Source organism: Camellia sinensis, chromosome 12 (assembly GCF_055761805.1).
Source record: "Camellia sinensis isolate YWXY chromosome 12, ASM5576180v1, whole genome shotgun sequence".
Lineage (NCBI taxonomy): Eukaryota > Viridiplantae > Streptophyta > Magnoliopsida > Ericales > Theaceae > Camellia > Camellia sinensis.
Window position 1 is genome coordinate 159166137 of NC_138972.1, and position 25894 is coordinate 159192030.

At 40.8% G+C, this 25894-nt stretch overlaps 1 protein-coding gene across 1 annotated transcript; it reads right to left on the reverse strand.

The window, feature by feature from the left end:
• Nucleotides 1–24376: 24376 nt before the first annotated feature.
• LOC145804012 (agamous-like MADS-box protein AGL62) lies at nt 24377–24850 on the reverse strand. The gene has a single exon (XM_082897422.1). It carries the CDS (start codon nt 24848–24850, stop codon nt 24377–24379), a length of 474 nt encoding a protein of 157 aa, XP_082753548.1.
• Between the last annotated feature and the right edge of the window lie 1044 nt (nt 24851–25894).

The following is a 25894-nucleotide window of genomic DNA, read 5'->3' on the forward strand; positions in this document are numbered from 1 at the left end:
GATGCAGTGAATGCATGCGACCTACAATGCAGTGGATATGGCACGCGGGCCAAACCAAATCTTGCCTAGAAAAGGCATGTACAAAAACAAGCCACGGCTAACATAGAACGGTCCATTGAACTATGTTTCGACGTGAAAACTAGGGGCACATACCAGACCAAGCTCAACATGAAAGGGCGCGAGCCATAAAGCTACAATGCAATATACACTATATGCAATGGAATGGAAATGCGATACAATGGATATGGCCTGCGGGCCAAACCAAATCTTGCCTAGGAAAGGCATGTACACGTACAAGCCGCGTCTAACATAGAACGGTCCACTGAACTATGTTTAGACGTGAAAAGTAGGGGCACATACCAGACCAAGCTCAACATGAAAGGGCGCGAGCCATAAAGCTACAATGCAATATACACTATATGCAATGGAATGGAAATGCGATACAATGGATATGGCCTGCGGGCCAAACCAAATCTTGCCTAGGAAAGGCTTGTACACGTACAAGTTGCGTCTAACATAGAACGGTCCACTGAACTATGTTTCGACGTGAAAAGTATGGGCACATACCAGACCAAGCTCAACATGGAAGGGCGCGAGCCATAAATGGAAGGTGATGCAGTGAATGCATGCAAACTACAATGCAATATCTACAAATATGCAATGATGCATGACAATGCAACTATTTACGATGATGCATGACAATGCAACTATATTTTTGTTTTGTTTTTGTTTTTGAAATGCAAATGATGTATAAAATGTATGTTGCATGAAATGCGCAACAACACGCGACTTAAGGTATGCATGACAATGCCGACGAACTGTGCACATCAATGCACTAAAGGTCTTGCACCTTCTGAGGATTTAGGGTCTCCTAGACCGTGCGTATTTAAGGTCTCGCCGAGTGCATGATAATGCATGTGACATTGCCAACAGTCGTTCGGGCACGACAAACACCGATGGACTTGCACCTTCAGAGGATTTAGGGTCTCCTAGACCGTGGATATACCTGTGCGGCTCGTCTGGTTGCACCAACCTCAAATGAACCGTACATACAATATCGTGCCTGCAAAGAAAACAAACTTAACAGGTACAATGTGACTAACAATATGCGTATCAATGTATTTGAAAATGCGTGACAACGCAAAGCAAATGGGAAGTACAACAATGCTGTGAAAGCACAGACATGTAAGTGGAGCACGCGGTCTACGCAGGCAACGAAATTGATCATGAGCATGCGGTCTATGCAATTAATGAAATTGATCATGAGCATGCGGTCTACGCAAGTCAAAACATGCGGTCTACGCAAGTAATGAAATTGAATAAATATGCGGTCTACGCAAGCAATACATGCGGTCTACGCAGGTAATGAAATTGAACAAACATGCGGTCTACGCAAGCAAATCATGCGGTCTACGCAGGTAATGAAATTGATCATGAGCATGCAGTCTACGCAAGCAAAACATGCGGTCTACGCAAGTAATGAAATTGAATAAATATGCGGTCTACGCAAGCAATACATGCGGTCTACGCAGGTAATGAAATTGATCAAACATGCGGTATACGCAAGCAAAACATGCGGTCTACGAAGGTACTGAAATTTGAACAAACATGCGGGCTACGCAAGCAAAACATGCGGTCTACGCAGGTAATGAAATTGATCAAACATGCGGTCTACGCAAGCAAAACATGCGGTCTACGCAGGTAATGAAATTTGAACAAACATGCGGTCTATGCAAGCAAAACATGCGGTCTACGCAGGTAATGAAATTGATCAAACATGCGGTCTACGCAAGCAAAACATGCGGTCTACGCAAGCAAAACATGCGGTCTACGCAAGTAATGAAATTGAACAATTATGCGGTCTACGCAAGCAAAACATGCGGTCTACGCAGGTAATGAAATTGAACAAACATGCGGTCTACGCAAGCAAAACATGCGGTCTACGCAGGTAATGAAATTGAACAAACATGCGGTCTACGCAAGTAACGAAATTGAACAATTATGCGGTCTACGCAAGTAATGAAATTGATTACAAACATGCGGTCTACGCAAGTAAAACATGCGGTCTACGCAAGTAATGAAATTGAACAATTATGCGGTCTACGCAAGCAAAACATGCGGTCTACGCAAGTAATGAAATTGAACAATTATGCGGTCTACGCAAGTAATGAAATTGATTACAAACATGCGGTCTACGCAGGTAATGTAATTAACATGCGGTCTACGCAAGTAATGAACTGAATAGATATGCAAAATGCAATGAGATGCGCAAAACAGCGCGATGCGTTAGACAACGCGAGTGCACAAGATAGTGCCACGGTTTGAAATGCACAAGACAGTGCGATTGATTTTGAAATGCACAAGAAAGTGCGATTGATATGCGATGCACAAGACAGTGCGATTGATTTGAAATGCACAAGACAGTGCGATTGATATGCGATGTACGTGGGGCAACTTTTTGAATTTCGTAAAAGCCAAGAGGATACGAAAAGGATACACCTTGCGCGAATTCGAGCGTCACGCACAGAAGACACAACCCAAGGTCAAAACGGAGGCCGACTGAGCGTCGAAAGTGCACTATTTTGCACTGTTTTGAGCACTAAAGGCCCTGGACCCCACAAATAACTCAAACAATGGTGTAGGAGGCTCCAAAATCACTGTAGGAGGTCACCGGATGCCCACCGGCCATCAAAATGTATCACCGGCCGTCCACCGGCCATCATTCAATTCCATCGGCACAATATTTTGCCGACCGACAAAGAGTGTGGCCGACTGGCAAAGAATTGCTGTATCGGGGCAGTTCTGTCCTTTCGGCACAGGTCTTTTAAAATAGGGTTTCTAACCCTATTTTCTTACTTCTCCTTGGTCGAAAAACGCCTCTCTCTCTCTAGAGTGTTTTCCTTTCTTGATTCTCTCATTTCCGTGCGTTCTAGCTCTCATTTCGTCGTTCGATTCGCGATCTCCTTCACGTTTCGAAAATTTTCAACCAAACGAAACTTCGTTTCGGTATCTCTTTCTTGATTTTCGCCACTCGAGGCTTGTTTCCCTTGAGTTTTTCTCGATACCCGTGCCTTTTCCATACTCCGGCTTTTCCGGCCTTTTCCGACCCTCTCGGGGTTTGACTTTTCGGTTGACTTTCCACATTTTCGCCCGGTTTTCCCTTTTCGGCTATTTTCTCACCATTTTTGACATGGCCGACGATATTCCACAGGGCGGGACTCCCTCGGATCACGAGATGGATCCCAGGGTTGAGCTTCTCCTGCTGAGCGTCCGTCCGTTCGACCCGGCGACCTACCGACCGGCGATTCATGTGCTACCTCCTGACGGACTTCGCCAGTTTTGAAGCTTCGAGAGGCACGTGCCACCCGAGCTATTACTGCGTGAGCCTACCTCCCACCTGTCCTTCGGCGCTTCCGAGGTAACTCTGTTTTCTCTGCTTTACTTTCGGCAATGTAGGATACAAAACTGTCGTAGCTAGTTGTGCTCTTTAACTGCTTTAGCTCAGATACCCTGTATACTGTAGTTGATTGTAAACTTACGTGCAACTGATATCTGCTTGAGACTGACACATGCACACACACTGCACTGGCCCTGAATCACCCAAACACACGGCGCACACCGTATTTCACTGCATACACACTGGTACCCAGTATTTGCTTGAGTCTGAAAATATGCACACATGCTATACTGTACTGAACCACCTGAACACGCTGACGCATCACACGTTGTAGTTCACTGTAAGCACACCGGCACCCGGTATTTGTTTAAATCTGTTAAACTTGTACACATGCTGCATACCTATATGCTTCTTAGAACTGCATTTTGAATGTTGCCTTGCAATTGTTGTTTTTTGGTTTACAGGGGGATTCCCATACCATCCGTGGGTATGGGAACACCGGTGCTCGGGACTGGTATGCCGAGCTTCCTGATGCAGTTCGCCACATCGTGGACCAGGCGGGCTTCGGCGCTTTCTGCAGGGGACTATCCAGACTCACGACCTGCAGGCCCTTGCTCGCCGCTCTAGTGGAGAGGTGGTGGGACACCACCGACTCGTTCCATTTATCCGCGACGGGAGACATGACGATGACTCCCTATGATTTCTCGATGCTCACAGGCATCGGGGTAGGGGGTGATCCGATCCCCTTCAATACTGACATGGACGAGTGGACTGCCGCTCAGATCCATCTGCTTGGTGAGGTGCCACCTCTCGCCCGTCCAGGCTTTGTTCGTTACTCCTGGTTCGAGGTGCAGTTCAGGGTCCAGCCTGCGTTGGTGGAGGAGGCGCAGATGACTCAGGAGGCCGTGGAGAGGTATGCGCGCAGCTTTCTCATGTTCCTGCTGGGGATGACCATTTTCGCCGACCGGGCGAACACCGTGCCCCTCTGCCTGCTTAGTGCTTTGGTGGACGTCAGGAAAATCTTGTACTATGATTGGGGTGGCGCCGCTCTGGCCACACTTTACGGGTATATGAGCTCGGCTTCCCGTGGCAGCGGACAGTTGCTCGGAGGCTACTGGCGTGCTTGGGAGGTACGTTTCTTTCCTGCTTTTCATTTCTGCTTTTCTATCTTCTGTACTTTGTACTGTATTCTGTATTGCACATACTGTAGTCTGCTTTTCACTAACTGTATACTGCACACGCGGCACACACATACACTCTGCTTTACACTGACTGTACACTGCTCACACTGTACACAATATACAATACACTGCACAACACACGGTCCTGCCGTTCCTGCTTTATTCTATATTTTTCTCTTATCTGATAATCATATGGATGTTTTCCCTGCAGTTGTGGGTCTACGCCTACTTTCCCAGGCTTGCACCTGTGCCAGACACGGAGACCTCCCTCGTCGTCCCGTTCTCGCGACGCTTCGATGGGAGATGCGTGCGGAGGCCGCGAGAGACATTTAGCTTCTTTCACTGCTACTTCGACACTATCACCCCTGCCGAGGTATGTTTTATTTCAGAATTTATCTAAGCTTTGCTTTTCACTGCATACTTCAATAACAATAGATAACAAACTGTATGTCACTTTCAGATCACTTGGCAGCCTTGGGCTCCGTTGCCGGCGACGATTCGGGACCAATTTGCCGGTGCTGAGGAGACCTCGCGTTTCCGGATCTTACTGGAGGGCCCGGTCTGTCGGGCTTGGTACTTGGGTGAGCGTTTCCTATGCTAGACCCTAGGGTTACCAGAGCAGATAGTCCCGGTTCACCCTCCTGAGGACATGAGGGAGACCGATAGACTCACTACCGAGCAGATGGCCGATTATACTATCGGCTGGGAGGCGACCCGCTTCACAGGTGTCGGCGACTACAGAGAGTACTTGCAGACGTACATTATGTGGTCCCTGAGCGGCAGCCATCGAGCTGAGGGAGCTAGGCCCGTGCCGCCAGCAGTTAGGGCAGGAGCGGGAGCTGGAGCAGGAGCATCGAGGAGGGCTCGAGTCCGTAGCAGGGGCGGAGTTCAGGGAGGACGGGGGACCGGTTGGCCTGCTCTGCCCACTTTACTGACATATAGAGGGCAGGATGGGGCGACCTACCAGATCCCCTTTGCTCCTCCCCCGGCTGGTCATGAGTTAGCCGGCATCCCCGACTTGCCACCGGTACATATTACTTCATTTTGCATCTTGCATTGGCATTTCATTTCAATTTATTTGATATTCCACGGAATACTGATATATCTTGTACTTTTATAGGCGTCTTCTGAGTACACCCGGCAGTCCGTGGAGCTGAATGCCTCAATGATGGGGATACTACAGCGGACCTTTGACCTCCTGGCCCTCTACAGCATTCCGGTATGTTCTTCTGATCACGGCCTCAAATCACTCACAAGCTGATTTACGTAATCTGATGCACGACACAACACCTGACACACTGATCTCACAGCGTCTGATACACTGCATACACTGCATTCTGCACTGTACTCTGCACTGATAAACTGCTCACGGCATTCATACATTGTACTCATGCACCACATTCTGCACTGGTAAACTGCTCACGGTATTCACACACTGTAGTCATGCACTGCATTCTGCACTGATAAACTGTCCATAGTATTCACACACTGTACTCATACACTGCATTCTGCACTGATAAACTGTCCACAGTATTCACACACTGTACTCATACACTGCATTCTGCACTGATAAACTATCCACAGTATTCACACACTGTACTCATACACTGCATTTTGCACTGTCAAACTGTCCACAGTATACTGGTGCATTTGCCTTTTATGTACTTTTTCAGCCTCCCTTCCAGATTCCTGTGGTAGGAGGTGCTCCAGTCAGACCTTCCGTCCCCGCCCGAGGGAGAGATGAGGAGGGCAGAGTATTCCTCCGCACCAAGGCGGGGTGCACTCATGCCGGGAGTAGTTCACGGGCTCCCGTCCCTGATGATGACGATGATGATGATGACGAGTCGGAGGCGGAGGCAGAGTCGGAGGCGGAGTCATCGGAGGAGGAGACGGGAGGCGGCACTAGCTCGGGCTCTGACGACGATGCTGATGATGCTCCTGGACCTTCGTCCAGGAAGAGGACTAGGACAGACCGATAGCCCTCGGAGTCGCTTGACATGGAGCTCAAAGATGGAACCGGTTGGAGTTGAAGCACGCTCAAATATAGAGAATGGCACAGCATTCTGAGTATAAACGATTTTTGAAATTAAATAAGGGTTTTTCAAACCGGGGTATCGAGCCTACAACTGAACACAGCGGGGAGGACTCAAACAAAAGGGTGCATGACCTAAACATAACGAGACACGCTCGGAAAAGACCTAAAACAAAGGTTGAGGTAAACAAAACAAAAGGCACGACATACAGACGCGTTAACGAAGACAGGGGACCTCTGATTACGAGGAGCCAGTTTCTCTGGGTATTGTTTCCCACCCTTTCTGATTTGTGATTCTCACATCACTCGACCCTCAAGCTCGGTTTTTCTCTCAAAACCCTTTTTCCTCACTTTTCTCTCAACTTACACCTCTCTATTCTTTATTCTCTCATTTTTCGTCCCTCCCCAAGATGATTAATGAATGAATAGGAAGGTGTGGGTTCATGCTCAACATCGTTAGCTCACGGCTATTTCTTCTGGTGGGTAGAGTGCCCTTCTGGCAAGTATATTGACGACGGGGGGGAGACAGAACGCCTGGCTCAACTGTGCCCTTAGTTCATCACTTTGACCATTTTTGTTTTTGCTTTCTACTAAAACAGTTTTGCTCAAAATGAGAGTTAGATTAACACACTTGTTCGATTTTTGATTTGAAAACCATGCAACTCAGACTATAAGCACTGAAAATTTTCCTTTTTGGGTCCAAGAAAATGGTCCAGTTTTGGAAAATGGAATAGTTTTCGAGAAAATAGTCAACCTCGGTAAAAATTTTCAAAAACTATTTCGCAAACAGTCAATGCTCAACGAGCATGGAACTTACTCTTTGAGATGCGCAACCTCGGATCGGGGGCAATGGAAGATTGCCCCTGGCTTAGAGGGGGTGGGTGGCAACGAAAAGTTGCCCCTGGTTTGAATGGCGACTCGTGGCAACGGAAAGTTGCCCCTTGTTTGGATGGTGCCGCAGCAGTCCGTAAACAGTCTTCATTGGTGGTAGTCGAACTCTTGGACACAGAGATGACGAAGACGGTTATAACAAATATATGGACACGGTCGCCTTGGAAGCGTTGGCGACTGGACTTTGGGATGAAATCGAAACCATTGTATGGACTGAGACGCTATGAAAGCGTTGGGGGCTGGACTTCATGATGAAGTTGCCTACGTATCCCAAACATGGGAATCAAGCCTTACGTAGTTCCGGTTAAGGTACACTCGGGTATTTTAACCTTCACTTTTCAGGCTCTAACTTTTGCCAAGGTGCCCGATGCGGGTTTTCGACCTTGCGAGCTTCTCTTTCTTTTTTTTTTCTTTTTCTTTACTTTTTTTTTCTTTTCTCTTTTTTCGCATTTCCTTTTTTTTTTTCTTTCTTTTTCTCTTTTCTTTTTTTGTATTTTTTGCTTTTTTGTATTTTTCTCTTGCTCTAACTTTTGCCTGGGCCGCCCTTCCGGGTTTTCGGCCCAGCGAGCCTCTCAAAGGGTAAAAGTGTAACAAGTCCATGCCAAATGGTTTTTGAAGTTGAAGCCTCTCTGTGTCTAGGAGAACGACTGTTGCAATGATTTGCAGAAGAATCCATCATGGTTGCTCCACGAGCTTCTTCTGGTGAGATCTAATCTTTTGATTCGGCTTTGGTGCCTCTTGTTCGAGGGCTGCTTCTGATCTGGCCATACAGATCTTGCATGATGTTTGACCGTTGAACTTTTTGAACAGGTTCAAGGTTCGAAACGAACGGGTTGAATCTTGAGGTTGAGAGCGATCCTAGGCTGCACAATCTCAAGAGCGATCCCACACGGGTCTTCACAGGGTCGCGTAAAATATTTGTTTTTGAAAGTTTTTAAGAAAGCGACAAATCGCTCACGCCGAAGATAGTGTGGAATCAATCTGGATCAAGCCAGGATCCTTCTCAGTACTCACGCCGACAAGCATGATTTCATTCATAAAAAGGCTTAGCATGCCTCTCCTTTTCTCAATTTGATCAAAGTTTTGTAAAACCCGAGGAATTCCCTCCTCTTCGTTTTTATCACCTCAGTGTTCAAAAGAGGTTTTTGAAAAACGTAGGTCAATGCAATGAGTTTGGCATGCAGGAGAGCATGCGAGATGTACTGTCAGCCCATTCAAATCCTCTTGCACAACTAACTTATACTGAAAGCAAGCATGAAGATGAGATAACCACCGCTGTTTCATTCAGATCTGTTGGTGTAACTGGCCCCTCGGCAGAAATAGACTCAAAACAAAAACAGGTAATTACAAGACAAAACGGTGTTCGAGGCAACAACCCCAGAATCACCTGGTATTCTATACAAAGGTGACTGACTCGCTACAACAAGACAGACCCTTAAGCAAAAAGATTGACTCAAGAGAAAGAGACAGACTCAAAACAAAAGACTGACTCGATACCCAAGCCAGAATTTACAAAGCTAGCATTCACAAATGCTCAAAAATGCGTGCCAGACGCCACATCCAAAATATACCAAATGCCGCCCGCAGGTGGTTCACTTTCTGATTACATACTTGCAGTATCTATGTCCTCAAAATCCAATAGCTGGGTGGTAACGGACTTGGCTGAGGTGGGCGGGAGGATAACCTCGTTGTTAATCAAATCTTGCACCTCATGACAGAGGTGGAAACAATTGTCGGTAGCATGGCCTTTCTGCTGGTGGTACGCGCAGTACTGAGCAGCATCATGCGTAGCAGGGAGGTTCTTCGGGAGAGGTCGAGGCTCCAAGGATTTAAGGTGTCCCCTCTCGGCAAGGATCTGAAGTGCCTTGGACAGAGGCATGTAGAGAGCATGAAAGGTCCTGCGCCCTCGGGGCAGGTACTTTGGAGTCTGAGCGCTCTTACTAGCCGCACAAGCGAAAGGGTCGGCAGGCGCCACCTTAGCTTTCTGATCTTTCCCTGGTGCAGGGGCGGGAACAGGAGGAACTGTTCTGGCATGACGGGGCCTATCCCAATTTTCTGACTGGCTTGAACTACCCTCAGGTGGAGTGGGGAAAGCATCCTCCACAGTTCTTGCCACAACTGCGGATACATGTTGCTTGTTCATCCCCCCGGCTTTCAAAGCCCCGACTGCCCACAGCAGTTGTTCAATGGGATCGGCATCTGCCTTCATTTTGTCCTTTCCTCTGGCCTCAGCCTGATCGAGGGTTTGGGTTGATGTTGATATGTCATTACCATAGCTGGAGGCCATCTCCGGTTGGCTGAGTTCAATCACAATTCGCCCCAACAGCGGGGGCTCCTGGGGTACAAAACTTCCGGCATATGGTGCGACTGGAGGTGAAGCTGACATTCCGTAGGCGAGATCTGCCACAGACCTCTGGAGATCACCTATCATCCCCATTAGTTCAAATGTAGTAGGCTCGCGAGCCTGGTATAGCTGGAGGGCCCAGACCGGGTGCGCAACAGGCAACCTGGGTGGATGTGGCATATCGATATTGGTCTCACTTTGCAGTGTGATCCCTTGCTCTAATGTAGCTGTCATAACCACGATCTCTTCCGAATTTTGCGTCATCATAAGTCTTGCCTCAGCAAAGGGGGAGCACTAGCTATTCTGTACCAGCTGCCCGAACTGAAAGAGACAACAAACAGAATTTCAGCCCAAACAGATCAAACGCGGGTGTAGCTGAACAACTGCACTCTACTACTGATCACTATTCCCCAGAAATCACTGTCCCCAAAAACTGAACCTGGTACCCGCAGATAACTGATTTCTCAACAACACTGATACTGGTGCCCTTGGGCCAGATACTCAAACTTGCAAACTGATATGTACGTTCCTGTAGAGATACACTCTAAAAGCACATAGCAAGTAAAGAGAGCCAAAACACCCCTATGTTGGGGCAGGGTTTCCCTGTCCTATTTTGTCAGGAGCTAGGGTTTCACTATGCACACAGCGGTTTTCAAACAACCTAACATCGGGTAAGCAACCTGTCCTAACTTGGAATGGTCACTATGGATCCGAATATGCACTAGGCCGAATGGTCGAAAAGGGTGCCCCGGTAAAATCGGGGTTTGTGTTCCCATACTGTTAGAGCCCATAACCGATCAGCCTTATGGTCATGTCTTGACAAGACAAGCCTCCGGCAAACCGTTCAGGAATGGCAGATGGCAAACACTGTGTCCTAGGCGCACCAATGCACATGCAATGCAAAGAGACACATAAATGAAATCAAAACAGGATATCACGAGTTCGAGTCAAGCTCTCTAAGTCCCCAGCAGAGTCGCCAGAAACTGTAGACGTCCCCGAACGCCCCGGGAGGGTGAGTCCCGTTCTGTTCATCTTGGGGTCACTACAGCTCGGACTCTTAAATTTGTCACGGTTCTTAATCTGAACCAAAGAGTCCAAATCCGGCAAATCGTTTTGAGAAACAGATTTTTGAAAAGAAGTGCCAAACATGGACTTCTTTGCCAGATACAGAGTCGCCACCTAAATATTTTTTATGGGGGAATTTAGGAAACCCTGACTCGGTGCCGAAGGCCACATGTCCGTCATCACTGGAGTTGTCTCGGCTCGGGAGCTAGGGTACGATTGGGGAAGGTCAGCTATGAGCACCCCCTCTCGCCCGATTCGAAGATCGGCCTCTACTAACCGTGATATCCGTTTTTGAAAACGTTATGTGTTCTTAAACCATTTATTAGCCTAGAATTACTATGTTATGCGCACAGCAAACAAGTATAGACTAGATTGCCTAATTTGGAAATAAGCATTGCATATCCGTTTGTTTTGGAAAAATGTTTTGGAATTTGCTACTCGCAAGTAGGCTAAAATAAGGATTTCAACGAGTTTTTCCAACTCAAACAATCCAACCTTCACCCACAGGCATTCAAACAGTTTATAACACATAAGCATCTAGCCACATGGTAGTCATGCTGTCAAAACAGCATTCACACGCATGCGGTATGCTAAAGCATAAATACTTACATCGTACTCCGTGCCAAAACAATAAACTGGTTAGCAAACATGCGTGATCCTAGTTCATGTCAAGTTGACTAACGCAACACATGCAAGATGCAATTAGAGTAGGCTCGGCTAACCTAAACATGGCATGTGAAATGCAACCAATTGATGCATGTATTCAATTTGGAATTGAAATACAAATGCAGTTAGCGTGATGCGCCGAGCCCGGTGTATGCAAGACAAATGTATGGATGCACGCATGCATAGCATAAGGTATGCTAATTTTAACATGCCCTAATCTACCATCATAAGCAGGTAAATAAAAGGGAAGAAAGAAATGGGGGTTGGAAGGCATTCACACACTCACCCACGCTTATTACAGATTCGTCCTCGCTCGGAGGGACCAAAAGAATAATACAGATAATTAACCTACAAGCTAATTAAATATTACAAATTGCCTAATTAGCTAACAAACTAACTAAGCTAGGAAAAATAGTAAACTGCCTCGGGAAGAGAACCCAATGCAATGTGTGCTCGGGTCTTCCTCGGATGTGCACCGCCATGCATAGGCTGCCTCTGTTTTCCTTTCTTTACTCCTTTGGAGGCTGCTAAAACCTCAGGATTGCTTCTCTGGATACTGGAGAATGCCATCGGCTGGGTAGAATGCTCACCGGCAGTGGCATGTGATCACCGGCCATTGGTGAAGCTATCGGCAGAGGAAGGATTGCCGGTCAGCACTTAGAACTGCCGGTCGGCAGAAAGCTCCTGCAGAATCTGCAATTGACAGCAACAGAGGGCAAGGCAGAGCATGGCAATACAATTCAAGGCATATATGCACCAATCATGTCCCTTATCATGTTAATGACTCAAAGGAACATGTTCCTTGGTTCTCGGACCATCAATCGCGCATTTCCATGCGTGATGGCCCAAAAGACCAAGTGTGCACGTTTTGATGTCAAATGCAATGCAAACCAACAAACCAATGGGACTCGACCTCCATCATGACTTGGTCAAGAGGTAGAGCATGCATGCCAATGCAATGCAATCCTAATCATGCGAGCTAGCATGCAACATAGCAATGCAATGCGAGTGATGTACACTAGGCACACCAACTATGCAAGCAAGCAAACAAGCATACAAGGCATGAGATAATGCCACCAACAAGTATGCAAGGCATAATGTGGGTGTTTAAGCATGTAAACAAACCTGTGACTTCATTTAATCATGCAAGTTCAATTATTCAACAACTCACCAATATGCTACAACATACAAGGAGTACATGTAACAAACAAAGAGATGGACTTAAACATGATTTGGGCAGCTCTAATAAGGCCCAAAACAGTGGCCAAAGTGACCAAAATAAAGGACCAAATACACATGCACACATGCACATGATTAAGGGCCAACACTTAGGCACAAAAGGAGGACTCTCAAGCACACTTGAAAGAGGCATAATGTGGACTAATGGCATGCAAGATAAACATTGAAAATCATGTTAAGATGGTGCCAAACCAAGCAAACAAAATAGACTAAGCATGCAATAAGTGGCCCAAATACTTGAAACAAGTCAAAGGGGCTTGAACCATGACCAAGTCAACCAAGCCTCACAAGGCTAAGAGGACTTAAAATAGGTTCAAGATAGACCTAGACCATGCAAAGGGGACCCCCTAGATGGCATCTAAGTGGCTCAAATTCAAAGGCATGTACAATGGCCAAAACATGGAACATGCTACACAAGCTTTCAAAGCATTAAAGAGTTGTCCAAGGAAAGCATACAAGCATGTCAAAGGGACTGAAATTACATGACAAATGGTCCCAACCCACTAAATTAAGGCAAGCATGCATGCTATACATTCACACACTTAAGGCCAACAAGCCAAAAATGCAAAGGGGCTATACAATGCATGCCATGGCCGACCCAAAAAACTATGGACAGACCTCTAGCATGGTAAAATAAGCATAGAAGCTTCACAAAACTAGACCTAAAACAAGCTTGAACAAAGGTTTACAACCTAAGGCATGTTAAGGCAATAAAGTGGCATTACAAGGTAGGTATGCTAAGCATGCATGGTGTACCAAAACCAACAATAAACAGAGGCATACTATGATATAGTAGGCACAAAAAACAGCCAAGGCATGGTCAATATGAAGCTTAGCTAGATGCTCCCTCAAGAGGCCAAAAATGGTCCATTTCAAGGACAATAAGGAGAGAGGGTGGCCCTCTCCTTCTTGGGACCTCAAGGCACCATCCTCACCTCTGAAATGCCTCAAGATTTCAGTGGTGAGGAGGCCCAAACATCAAGGTCTCGGAGCTCACTCAAAATAGCACAAAATGGGGCCTTTCAAGGCCTAAGAGGGGTCAAACACCTCCAAACCACAAAACACTCTAAACAAACTATTTAGAGAGCCTAAAAACAAAAATTTTTTATATTATACACCAAGCTCAAAAACAATTTTAAGATAGTTAAAATACAATGCAAAAATAGGGAATAAAGGGACTAGTTTCTTACCCTTGAAGACCCCTTCAACAATGGTGGACCAACAGCCTCTTTTAGGTTGAAACCAGCTCCAAAACCTCAAAAACAACCTCTTAGAACCTCAGTAGCTAAGTGAAGGTGAAACACTATGTGTTTGTGTGCAATAGTAAGACACAAACACACTTAAACACACACAAAGGTAAAAAGAGAGAGGTATAGAGATAGAATGTGTATCAATCCTAACCCTAGAACTCAAAACCTTAATATGGCTATCTAAAATCCGTAAAGTGTCTAACCCTAAGCAAGGGAGAGAAGGGCTCCTCTTATAGAGCTTTTTTGTCTTGTAAAGCTTACAAGACAAGCTTCTAAAGAGAGAGATCCCTCCATACATGGAGGGGAGCCAAATGCAAGACAGCTGTAATAAAATATCCGCAAAAGCAAATGAACAGTAGTCGGCTGCCCAAAAATGCCATTTTGGCAAAAGGGAGTGCCGACCGGCAACAAAGAATGCCGACCGGCAATATAGATTGTCGATGGCAGCAAAACACTAGCCGGTGGCCTCTGGCCATGGCCGGTGATGTGTGGGGATGCCTCACAAGGCATTCCCTGCCCCTCCAAGGCAAAACACAAGTGTTTGGTGCAAAACCAGACACTAAACAGTCAAGTTCGGAGATCCTGAGGCAAGGCGCGTAGCCGAGACCTCCGGGAACTCCAAACGAACACAAACAAGGGTAATCACCAAGTGTTCCAATGGTGACGTCCAAGTCTTGAGGACGGTCAAAAATGGGGTGTCTACAACGTTCACATTATTTGTCAATTGAATGGGCCATATATCAAATTTAAAAAATAAAAATAAAAAAAATTGAAAAACTATAACTTCGACCACCCACACTATTGTGAGCAAGAGTCATAAATATGGGCATTTTCAATACTACCCTATGTTGATATGGAACTTGGAATTTGAATTAGTTTATGATTTCATTATCAGTTGACAAGGTTAAAGTTATTTTATCTATTTTTAATTTTTATAGGTAGTTTTCAAAAATAAACCAACTACTATGGTGTTTGGCTTTTGTTTTGTTTTCTTTTTTTTTTTTATCAAAAAAAAAAAATTCAAAAAATATTAGTGTACAAGTATGGATTGAAAAAGTCTTACAAATTAAATTTCAAACAAATAGTCATGCGAATGTTTTGGCACTTCTTTTGTCTCAACGGAAAAGTCTGTTATTAAGTATAGTGAAAAATGAATAGAAAAAGAAGAAGAGAAAGAAATAAAGAAAAATGATTGAGAAAACAATCAAAATGATCTGTGGTAAAAAACCTAGCCATTAAAAAAAGTAAAAAACCCTGCAAGCCCAACAACACGCTTCATTCTGATCTCGGACTGGAGAGAAGCCTAGCCATTAAAAAAAGTAAAAAACCCTGCAAACCCTTCACGCTTTTATAATAGTAGTAGATAGATAAATTAGGTGAGAAATTATGAGAAATAAATTACTTTTATTTTGAAACTTTGATTTCTCATTTAAAAGTGATTAGATTTAATGAAAATAACCTTATTATATATATATATATATATATATATATATATATATATTAGGACGTGAGAAAGAATATATTAATAAAATAACCAGAGTACATAAATAAGACCCCAAAGGGTCATTCCAACCAAACAACAAAAGTAAAAAAATAACAAGAAAAAACAAATCCTCCAAAAAAACAGTTATGATCCAGGAAAAACCAATGATGTGCACAAAGATGTGGTCTAGAAAATAAAATCTGCTTGAAAGCCCACCGTCCCTGTCAGCAACGTCCCCATCGTCGCTACCCAACGCCGCTGCCACTATCGCTAGAGAAAGAAGAACACCCACAATGGCATGGGAGAAGGGTTTAGAGAGGAGGAAACCATTTATATCACATACTTTACTTTTTTATTCATCTACGTATGATTTTTCTTTTCTCAAAGGATAAAGATACCACAAACATTTATTTTATTTTCATAAATCTGTCACAAATATATCAAATATTTGTCTGGAATCCAAATATATCAAAGATAGACCTGAAAATAGATAACTAGATATATGTAGTTATCTATGAGTATCGAATACATTGTAAAAGCAAAAAAGGTCAGAAACGATTTTTATTCAGATTGTTTCATTTCTCACAACCTTAACCAATCATGGGGAATAGTAGAAACATCATTGTCATTTATTTCAGTGTTTTCCACTTGCTCTTCTTCTTGTGCATTCTTGGAAGAACCCTTCGAATTCAATTCATCAACTCTCTGAGCCATGTTTTTCTTAAGCCCCACCATAGACCTTTTTAATTGTTCAAGCTGTTGCAAGTCAAGCTGATTAACATATGCGTCAAACCTACAACTTAGCAAGCCATAGTTTTTGTTACTCATGTTTTGAAAGATTTTCTCTTTCTTTTTCTCGGCTTTCAATCGCTTGCTCAGCTCATGGAATTGTTGGTTGAGTTGGTGCACAGTGGCATCATCGTGCCGCGAGGCATGGCTGGAGACGCCTTCACTTGGATGCGCATTTTGGTTCAGAAAGTGGTCAACGACCGAGTCAACATTAGGTTTTCCAAAAGAGAAAGCCTTGCCTCCCATGGAGAAGAGGACAATGGCCATATCTACACCATAATTTTTTTTTAATCAGCAAAAGAAGAACCTTATTGATAAAGATAACATACAGAATATGGAAAAAAATCAATAAAAAAGAGGCACAAGAAAAGCAACAAAGAGAACACTCCAAATCCCAGTTAGGGGCAGAAGGAGCGAGACCCTAACAAGAGCAAGCAGAAGCCAAAGTTGGTGAGAGACCAACAAAGCAAAATGCAGAACAGATAGGAAAACAAACAAGGCACCAAGGTGCAAAAACAACAAAAATAGCAAAAACAACAAAATGCAGCTAGGCATCAGGATGCATACACTTTACCATGACAGCAGAAACTAGGGCAGAACAGCAAGCCAAAATTGATGCAAAGCATAACAAAGTTGAAGCACGGCAGAGAAGCAACCAAAAATCAAACCAGAAACATTAAGCATGGCCACCACGAAGATGTGCTAATACCAGGTATACACCCACTTCCCTTTGCTTCCAACATCATACCAGCACTTGGAATCAGCCCATGAAGCATCAGACCAATACACCAGCGAACCAGCAATGAGCATGCTTGATGGCAGAAACTAAGGCAGAGCAAAAACCTAAAAAGAAGGCAAAGCATATAAAAATTGAAACATAGCAGAACAAAATTGGCCACCAAGAAGATCTGCTAAAACCCGGTGTACATCCACTTCCCCTTGCTTTCATCAGCATACCACAGACTGACTAAAATCCTGCACCCTTACAGCAAAACACCAAGGCACTCAGCTCGCTTGCTTTGTTGAAAATCCCATGTTTACGCTTTGAGAAGGTAATCCTTCTTGCGTTTTCATTGGCTATCATTTTTCATTTCAATCTTCTTTCGGCCTTGGGATTGCTTCCTCTCCACGTTTAAAGAAATAGCAAGAAAATCTTTTTTGAAAAAACTTCTCAGTAAGAACCATGAGATATATACAAGTACACGTAAAGGGGGATTATATACTATTAGTAATGATACTTTTACATTGATATTCTTTTGGCTCCAGAATCTGCACTTCTCCTTTTGTGATTGCCTTATTAAATATGAAAGTTGGTGAATTTACTAATAATTAATGTATAGACCCCGAATATTTGAACAAAATCTGTTACCTTGGGAAATTATTTGTCCATCGCTTGTGATTGCCTTATTAAATATCAAAGTTGGTGAATCTACTAATAATTAATGTATAGACCCTGAATATTAGAAAAAAATTTGTTATCCTTGGTGAATTATTTCTCCATCTTAGAAAATTAAACTCTTTCAAGGAACATTATTAAATACGTTCACATTATTAGTCAATTGAATGGGCCATATATCAAATTTAAAAAATAAAAATAAAAAAAAAATTGAAAAACTATAACTTCGACCACCCAAACTATTGTAAGCAAGAGTCATAAATATCGGCATTTTCAACACTGCCCTATGTTGATATGGAACTTGGAATTTGAATTAGTTTGTGATTTCATTATCAGTTGACAATGTTAAAGTTATTTTATCTATTTTTAATTTTTATAGATAGTTTTCAAAAATAAAAAAACTACTATGGTGTTTGGCTTCTTTTTTTTTTTGACAAAAAAATAAATTCAGAAAATATTAATGTACAAGTAAGGATTGAAAAATTCTTACAATTTCAATTTCAAACAAATAGTCATGCGAATGTGTTGACGGTTCTTTTGTCTCAACGGAAAATACTATTGTTAAGTATAGCGAAAAATGAATAGAAAAAGAAGAGGAGAAATAAATAAAGAAAAATGATTGAGTAAACAATCAAAATGATTCGTGGTGGGCCCCCAAGGGCCCAACAACAAGCTTCAATTTGATCTCGGACCGGAGAGAAGCCTAGCCACTAAAAAAAGTAAAAAACATAGCAAACACTTCACACTATTATAATAGTAGTAGATAGATAAATTAGGTGAGAAATTATGAGAAATAAATTACTTTTATTGTGAAACTTTTATTTCTTATTTAAAAGTGATGAGATTTAATGAAAATAACCTTATTTTATATATATATATATATATATATTAGAACATTAGAAATAATATATTAATAAAACAACAAGAGTATATAATGAAGACCCCAAAGGGTCATTCCACCCAAACAACAAAAGTACAATCTGTTATCCTTGGAAAATTATTTGTCCATATTTTGTGATTTCCTTATTAAATATGACAGTCGGTGAATCTACTAATAATTAATGTATAGACCCTGAATATTAGAAGAAAATCTGTTATCCTTGGTAAATTATTTGTCCATCTTAGAAAATTAAATTCTTTCATGGAACGTTAATAAATACGTTCACATTATTTGTCAATTGAATGGGCCATATATCAAATTTAAAAAATAAAAATAAAAAAAATATAAAAACTATAACTTCGACCACCCACACTATTGTGAGCAAGAGTCATAAATTTGGGCATTTTCAACACTACCCTATGTTGATATGGAACTTGGAATTTGAATTAGTTTATGATTTCATTATCAGTTGACAAGGTTAAAGTTATTTTATCTATTTTTAATTTTTATAGGTAGTTTTCAAAAATAAAACAACTACTATGGTGTTTGGCATTTGTTTTGTTTTGTTTTTTTTTTATCAAAAAAAAAAATTCAGAAAATATTAGTGTACAAGTATGGATTGAAAAATTCTTACAAATTAAATTTCAAAAAAATAGCCATGCGAATGTGTTGACATTTCTTTTGTCTCAACGGAAAAGACTATTATTAAGTATAACGAAAAATGAATAGAAAAAGAAGAAGGGAAAGAAATAAAGAAAAATGATTGAGTAAACAATCAAAATGATCTGTGGTGGGCCCCACGAGCCCAACAACACGCTTCATTCTGATCTCGGACTGGAGAGAAGCCTAGCCATTAAAAAAGGTAAAAAACCCTGCAAACCCTTCACGCTTTTATAATAGTAGTAGATAGATAAATTAGGTGAGAAATTATGAGAAATAAATTACTTTTATTTTGAAACTTTGATTTCTCATTTAAAAGTGATTAGATTTAATGAAAATAACCTTATTATATATATATATATATATATATATATATATATATATATATATTAGGACGTGAGAAAGAATATATTAATAAAATATCCAAAGTACATAAATAAGACCCCAAAGGGTCATTCCAACCAAACAACAAAAGTAAAAAAATAACAAGAAAAAACAAATCCTCCAAAAAAACAGTTATGATCCAGGAAAAGCCACTGATGTGCACAAAGATGTGGTCTAGAAAATAAGATCGGCTTGAAAGCCCACCGTCCCTGTCAACAACGTCCCCATCGTCGCTGCCCAACGCCGCTGCCACTATCGCTAGAGAAAGAAGAACACCCACAATGGCATGGGAGAAGGGTTTAAAGAGGTGGAAACCATTTATATCACATACTTTACTTTTTTATTCATCTACGTATGATAGTAAAAAAATGAAATCATTTTTTTTCTTTTCTCAAAGGATAAAGATACCACAAGCATTTACTTTATTTTCACAAATCTGTCACAAATATATCAAATATTTGTCTGGAATCCAAATATATCAAAGATAGACCTGAAAATAGATAACTAGATATATGTAGTTATCTATGAGTATCGAATACATTGTAAAAGCAAAAAAGGTCAGAAACGATTTTTATTCAGATTGTTTCATTTCTCACAACCTTAACCAATCATGGGGAATAGTAGAAACATCATTGTCATTTATTTCAGTGTTTTCCACTTGCTCTTCTTCTTGTGCATGCTTGGAAGAACCCTTCGAATTCAATTCATCAACTCTCTGAGCCATGTTTTTCTTAAGCTCCACCATAGACCTTTTTAATTGTTCAAGCTGTTGCAAGTCAAGCTGATTAACATATGCGTCAAACCTACAACTTAGCAAGCCATAGTTTTTGTTACTCATGTTTTGAAAGATTTTCTCTTTCTTTTTCTCGGCTTTCAATCGCTTGCTCAGCTCATGGAATTGTTGGTTGAGTTGGTGCACAGTGGCATCATCGTGCCGCGAGGCATGGCTGGAGATGCCTTCACTTGGATGCGCATTTTGGTTCAGAAAGCGGTCTACAACCGAGTCAACATTAGGTTTTCCAAAAGAGAAAGCCTTGCCTCCCATGGAGAAGAGGACAATGGCCATATCTACACCATAATTTTTTTTTAATCAGCAAAAGAAGAACCTTATTGATGAAGATAACATACAGAATATGGAAAAACATCAATAAAAAAGAGGCACAAGAAAAGCAACAAAGAGAACACTCCAAATCCCAGTTAGGGGCAGAAGGAGCGAGACCCTAACAAGAGCAAGCAGAAGCCAAAGTTGGTGAGAGACCAACAAAGCAAAATGCAGAATAGATGGGAAAACAAACAAGGCACCAAGGTGCAAAAACAACAAAAATAGCAAAAACAACAAAATGCAGCTAGGCATCAGGATGCATACACTTTACCATGACAGCAGAAACTAGGGCAGAGCAGCAAGCCAAAATTGATGCAAAGCATAACAAAGTTGAAGCACGGCAGAGAAGCAACCAAAAATCAAACCAGAAACATTAAGCATGGCCACCACGAAGATGTGCTAATACCAGGTATACACCCATTTCCCGTTGCTTCCAACGGCATACCAGCACTTAGAATCAGCCCATGTAGCATCAGACCAATACACCAGCGAACTAGCAATGAGCATGCTTGACAGCAGAAACTAAGGCAGAGGAAAAACCCAAAAATAAGGCAAAGCAAAGCAAAATTGAAACATAGCAGAGCAAAATTGGCCACCAAGAAGATCTGCTAATACCAGGTATACATCCACTTCCCCTTGCTTGCATCAGCATACCACAGATTGACCAAAATCCTGCACCCTTACAGCAAAACACCAAGGCACTCAGCTCGCTTGCTTTGTTGAAAATCCCATGTTTACGCTTTGAGAAGGTAATCCTTCTTGCGTTTTCATTGGCTATCATTTTTCATTTCAATCTTCTTTCGGCCTTGGGATTGCTTCCTCTCCACGTTTAAAGAAATAGCAAGAAAATCTTTTTTGAAAAAACTTCTCAGTAAGAACCATGAGAAATATACAAGTACACGCAAAGGGGGATTATATACTGTTAGTACTGATACTTTTACATTGATATTCTTTTGGCTCCAGAATCTGCACTTCTCCTTTTGTGATTGCCTTATTAAATATGAAAGTTGGTGAATTTACTAATAATTAATGTATAGACCCCGAATATTTGAAGAAAATCTGTTACCTTGGGAAATTATTTGTCCATCGCTTGTGATTGCCTTATTAAATATCAAAGTTGGTGAATCTACTAATAATTAATGTATAGACCCTAAATATTAGAAAAAAATTTGTTATCCTTGGTGAATTATTTCTCCATCTTAGAAAATTAAACTCTTTCAAGGAACATTATTAAATACGTTCACATTATTAGTCAATTGAATGGGCCATATATCAAATTTAAAAAATAAAAATAAAAAAAAATTGAAAAACTATAACTTCGACCACCCAAACTATTGTAAGCAAGAGTCATAAATATCGGCATTTTCAACACTGCCCTATGTTGATATGGAACTTGGAATTTGAATTAGTTTTTGATTTCATTATCAGTTGACAATGTTAAAGTTATTTTATCTATTTTTAATTTTTATAGATAGTTTTCAAAAATAAAAAAACTACTATGGTGTTTGGCTTCTTTTTTTTTTTTGACAAAAAAATAAATTCAGAAAATATTAATGTACAAGTAAGGATTGAAAAATTCTTACAATTTAAATTTCAAACAAATAGTCATGCGAATGTGCTGACGGTTCTTTTGTCTCAACGGAAAAGACTATTGTTAAGTATAGCGAAAAATGAATAGAAAAAGAAGAGGAGAAATAAATAAAGAAAAATGATTGAGTAAACAATCAAAATGATTCGTGGTGGGCCCCCAAGGGCCCAACAACAAGCTTCAATTTGATCTCGGACCGGAGAGAAGCCTAGCCACTAAAAAAAGTAAAAAACATAGCAAACACTTCACACTATTATAATAGTAGTAGATAGATAAATTAGGTGAGAAATTATGAGAAATAAATTACTTTTATTGTGAAACTTTTATTTCTTATTTAAAAGTGATGAGATTTAATGAAAATAACCTTATTTTATATATATATATATATATATATATATATATATATATATATATTAGAACATTAGAAATAATATATTAATAAAACAACAAGAGTATATAATGAAGACCCCAAAGGGTCATTCCACCCAAACAACAAAAGTACAATCTGTTATCCTTGGAAAATTATTTGTCCATATTTTGTGATTTCCTTATTAAATATGACAGTCGGTGAATCTACTAATAATTAATGTATAGACCCTGAATATTAGAAGAAAATCTGTTATCCTTGGTAAATTATTTGTCCATCTTAGAAAATTAAATTCTTTCATGGAACGTTAATAAATACGTTCACATTATTTGTCAATTGAATGGGCCATATATCAAATTTAAAAAATAAAAATAAAAAAAATATAAAAACTATAACTTCGACCACCCACACTATTGTGAGCAAGAGTCATAAATTTGGGCATTTTCAACACTACCCTATGTTGATATGGAACTTGGAATTTGAATTAGTTTATGATTTCATTATCAGTTGACAAGGTTAAAGTTATTTTATCTATTTTTAATTTTTATAGGTAGTTTTCAAAAATAAAACAACTACTATGGTGTTTGGCATTTGTTTTGTTTTGTTTTTTTTTTTATCAAAAAAAAAAATTCAGAAAATATTAGTGTACAAGTATGGATTGAAAAATTCTTACAAATTAAATTTCAAAAAAATAGCCATGCGAATGTGTTGACATTTCTTTTGTCTCAACGGAAAAGACTATTATTAAGTATAACGAAAAATGAATAGAAAAAGAAGAAGGGAAAGAAATAAAGAAAAATGATTGAGTAAACAATCAAAATGATCTGTGGTGGGCCCCACGAGCCCAACAACACGCTTCATTCTGATCTCGGACTGGAGAGAAGCCTAGCCATTAAAAAAGGTAAAAAACCCTGCAAACCCTTCACGCTTTTATAATAGTAGTAGATAGATAAATTAGGTGAGAAATTATGAGAAATAAATTACTTTTATTTTGAAACTTTGATTTCTCATTTAAAAGTGATTAGATTTAATGAAAATAACCTTATTATATATATATATATATATGTATATATATTAGGACGTGAGAAACAATATATTAATAAAACAACCAGAGTACATAAATAAGACCCCCAATGGTCAGTCTAACCAAACAACAAAAGTAAAAAAATTACAACCAAAAACAAATCCTCCAAAAAAAACAGTTATGATCCAGAAAAAACCACTGATGTGCTCAAAGATGTGGTCTAGAAAATAAGATATACTTGAAAGCCCACCGTCCCTGTCAACAACGTCCCCATCACCGCCGTCGAACGCCACCACCACTATCGCCAGAGAAAGAAGAACACCCACAATGCCATGGGAGAAGGGTTTCGAGAGGAGGAAACCATTTATATCACATACTTTACTTTTTTATTCATCTACGTATGATAATAAAAAAATGAAATCATTTTTTTTCTTTTCTCAAAGGATAAAGATACCACAAACATTTACTTTATTTTCACAAATCTGTCACAAATATATCAAATATTTGTCTGGAATCCAAATATATCAAAGATAGACCTGAAAATAGATAACTAGATATATGTAGTTATCTATGAGTATCGAATACATTGTAAAAGCAAAAAAGGTCAGAAACGATTTTTATTCAGATTGTTTCATTTCTCACAACCTTAACCAATCATGGGGAATAGTAGAAACATCATTGTCATTTATTTCAGTGTTTTCCACTTGCTCTTCTTCTTGTGCATGCTTGGAAGAACCCTTCGAATTCAATTCATCAACTCTCTGAGCCATGTTTTTCTTCAGCTCCACCATAGACCTTTTTAATTGTTCAAGCTGTTGCAAGTCAAGCTGATTAACATATGCGTCAAACCTACAACTTAGCAAGCCATAGTTTTTGTTACTCATGTTTTGAAAGATTTTCTCTTTCTTTTTCTCGGCTTTCAATCGCTTGCTCAGCTCATGGAATTGTTGGTTGAGTTGGTGCACAGTGGCATCATCGTGCCGCGAGGCATGGCTGGAGATGCCTTCACTTGGATGCGCATTTTGGTTCAGAAAGCGGTCTACAACCGAGTCAACATTAGGTTTTCCAAAAAAGAAAGCCTTGCCTCCCATGGAGAAGAGGACAATGGCCATATCTACACCATAATTTTTTTTTAATCAGCAAAAGAAGAACCTTATTGATGAAGATAACATACAGAATATGGAAAAACATCAATAAAAAAGAGGCACAAGAAAAGCAACAAAGAGAACACTCCAAATCCCAGTTAGGGGCAGAAGGAGCGAGACCCTAACAAGAGCAAGCAGAAGCCAAAGTTGGCGAGAGACCAACAAAGCAAAATGCAGAACAGATGGGAAAACAAACAAGGCACCAAGGTGCAAAAACAACAAAAATAGCAAAAACAACAAAATGCAGCTAGGCATCAGGATGCATACACTTTACCATGACAGCAGAAACTAGGGCAGAGCAGCAAGCCAAAATTGATGCAAAGCATAACAAAGTTGAAGCACGGCAGAGAAGCAACCAAAAATCAAACCAGAAACATTAAGCATGGCCACCACGAAGATGTGCTAATACCAGGTATACACCCATTTCCCGTTGCTTCCAACGGCATACCAACACTTAGAATCAGCCCATGTAGCATCAGACCAATACACCAGCGAACTAACAATGAGCATGCTTGACAGCAGAAACTAAGGCAGAGAAAAAACCCAAAAATAAGGCAAAGCAAAGCAAAATTGAAACATGGCAGAGCAAAATTGGCCACCAAGAAGATCTGCTAATACCAGGTATACATCCACTTCCCCTTGCTTGCATCAGCATACCACAGATTGACCAAAATCCTGCACCCTTACAGCAAAACACCAAGGCACTCAGCTCGCTTGCTTTGTTGAAAATCCCATGTTTACGCTTTGAGAAGGTAATCCTTCTTGCGTTTTCATTGGCTATCATTTTTCGTTTCAATCTTCTTTCGGCCTTGGGATTGCTTCCTCTCCACGTTTAAAGAAATAGCAAGAAAATCTTTTTTGAAAAAACTTCCCAGTAAGAAGCATGAGATATATACAAGTACACGCAAAGGGGGATTATATACTGTTAGTACTGATACTTTTACATTGACATTCTTTTGGCTCCAGAATCTGCACCTCTCCTTTTGTGATTGCCTTATTAAATATGAAAGT

Coding starts and splice junctions, on each gene's coding strand:
- LOC145804012 (XM_082897422.1), bottom strand. CDS start 24,850: ATGGCCATTGTCCTCTTCTCCATGGGAGGCAAGGCTTTCTTTTTTGGA.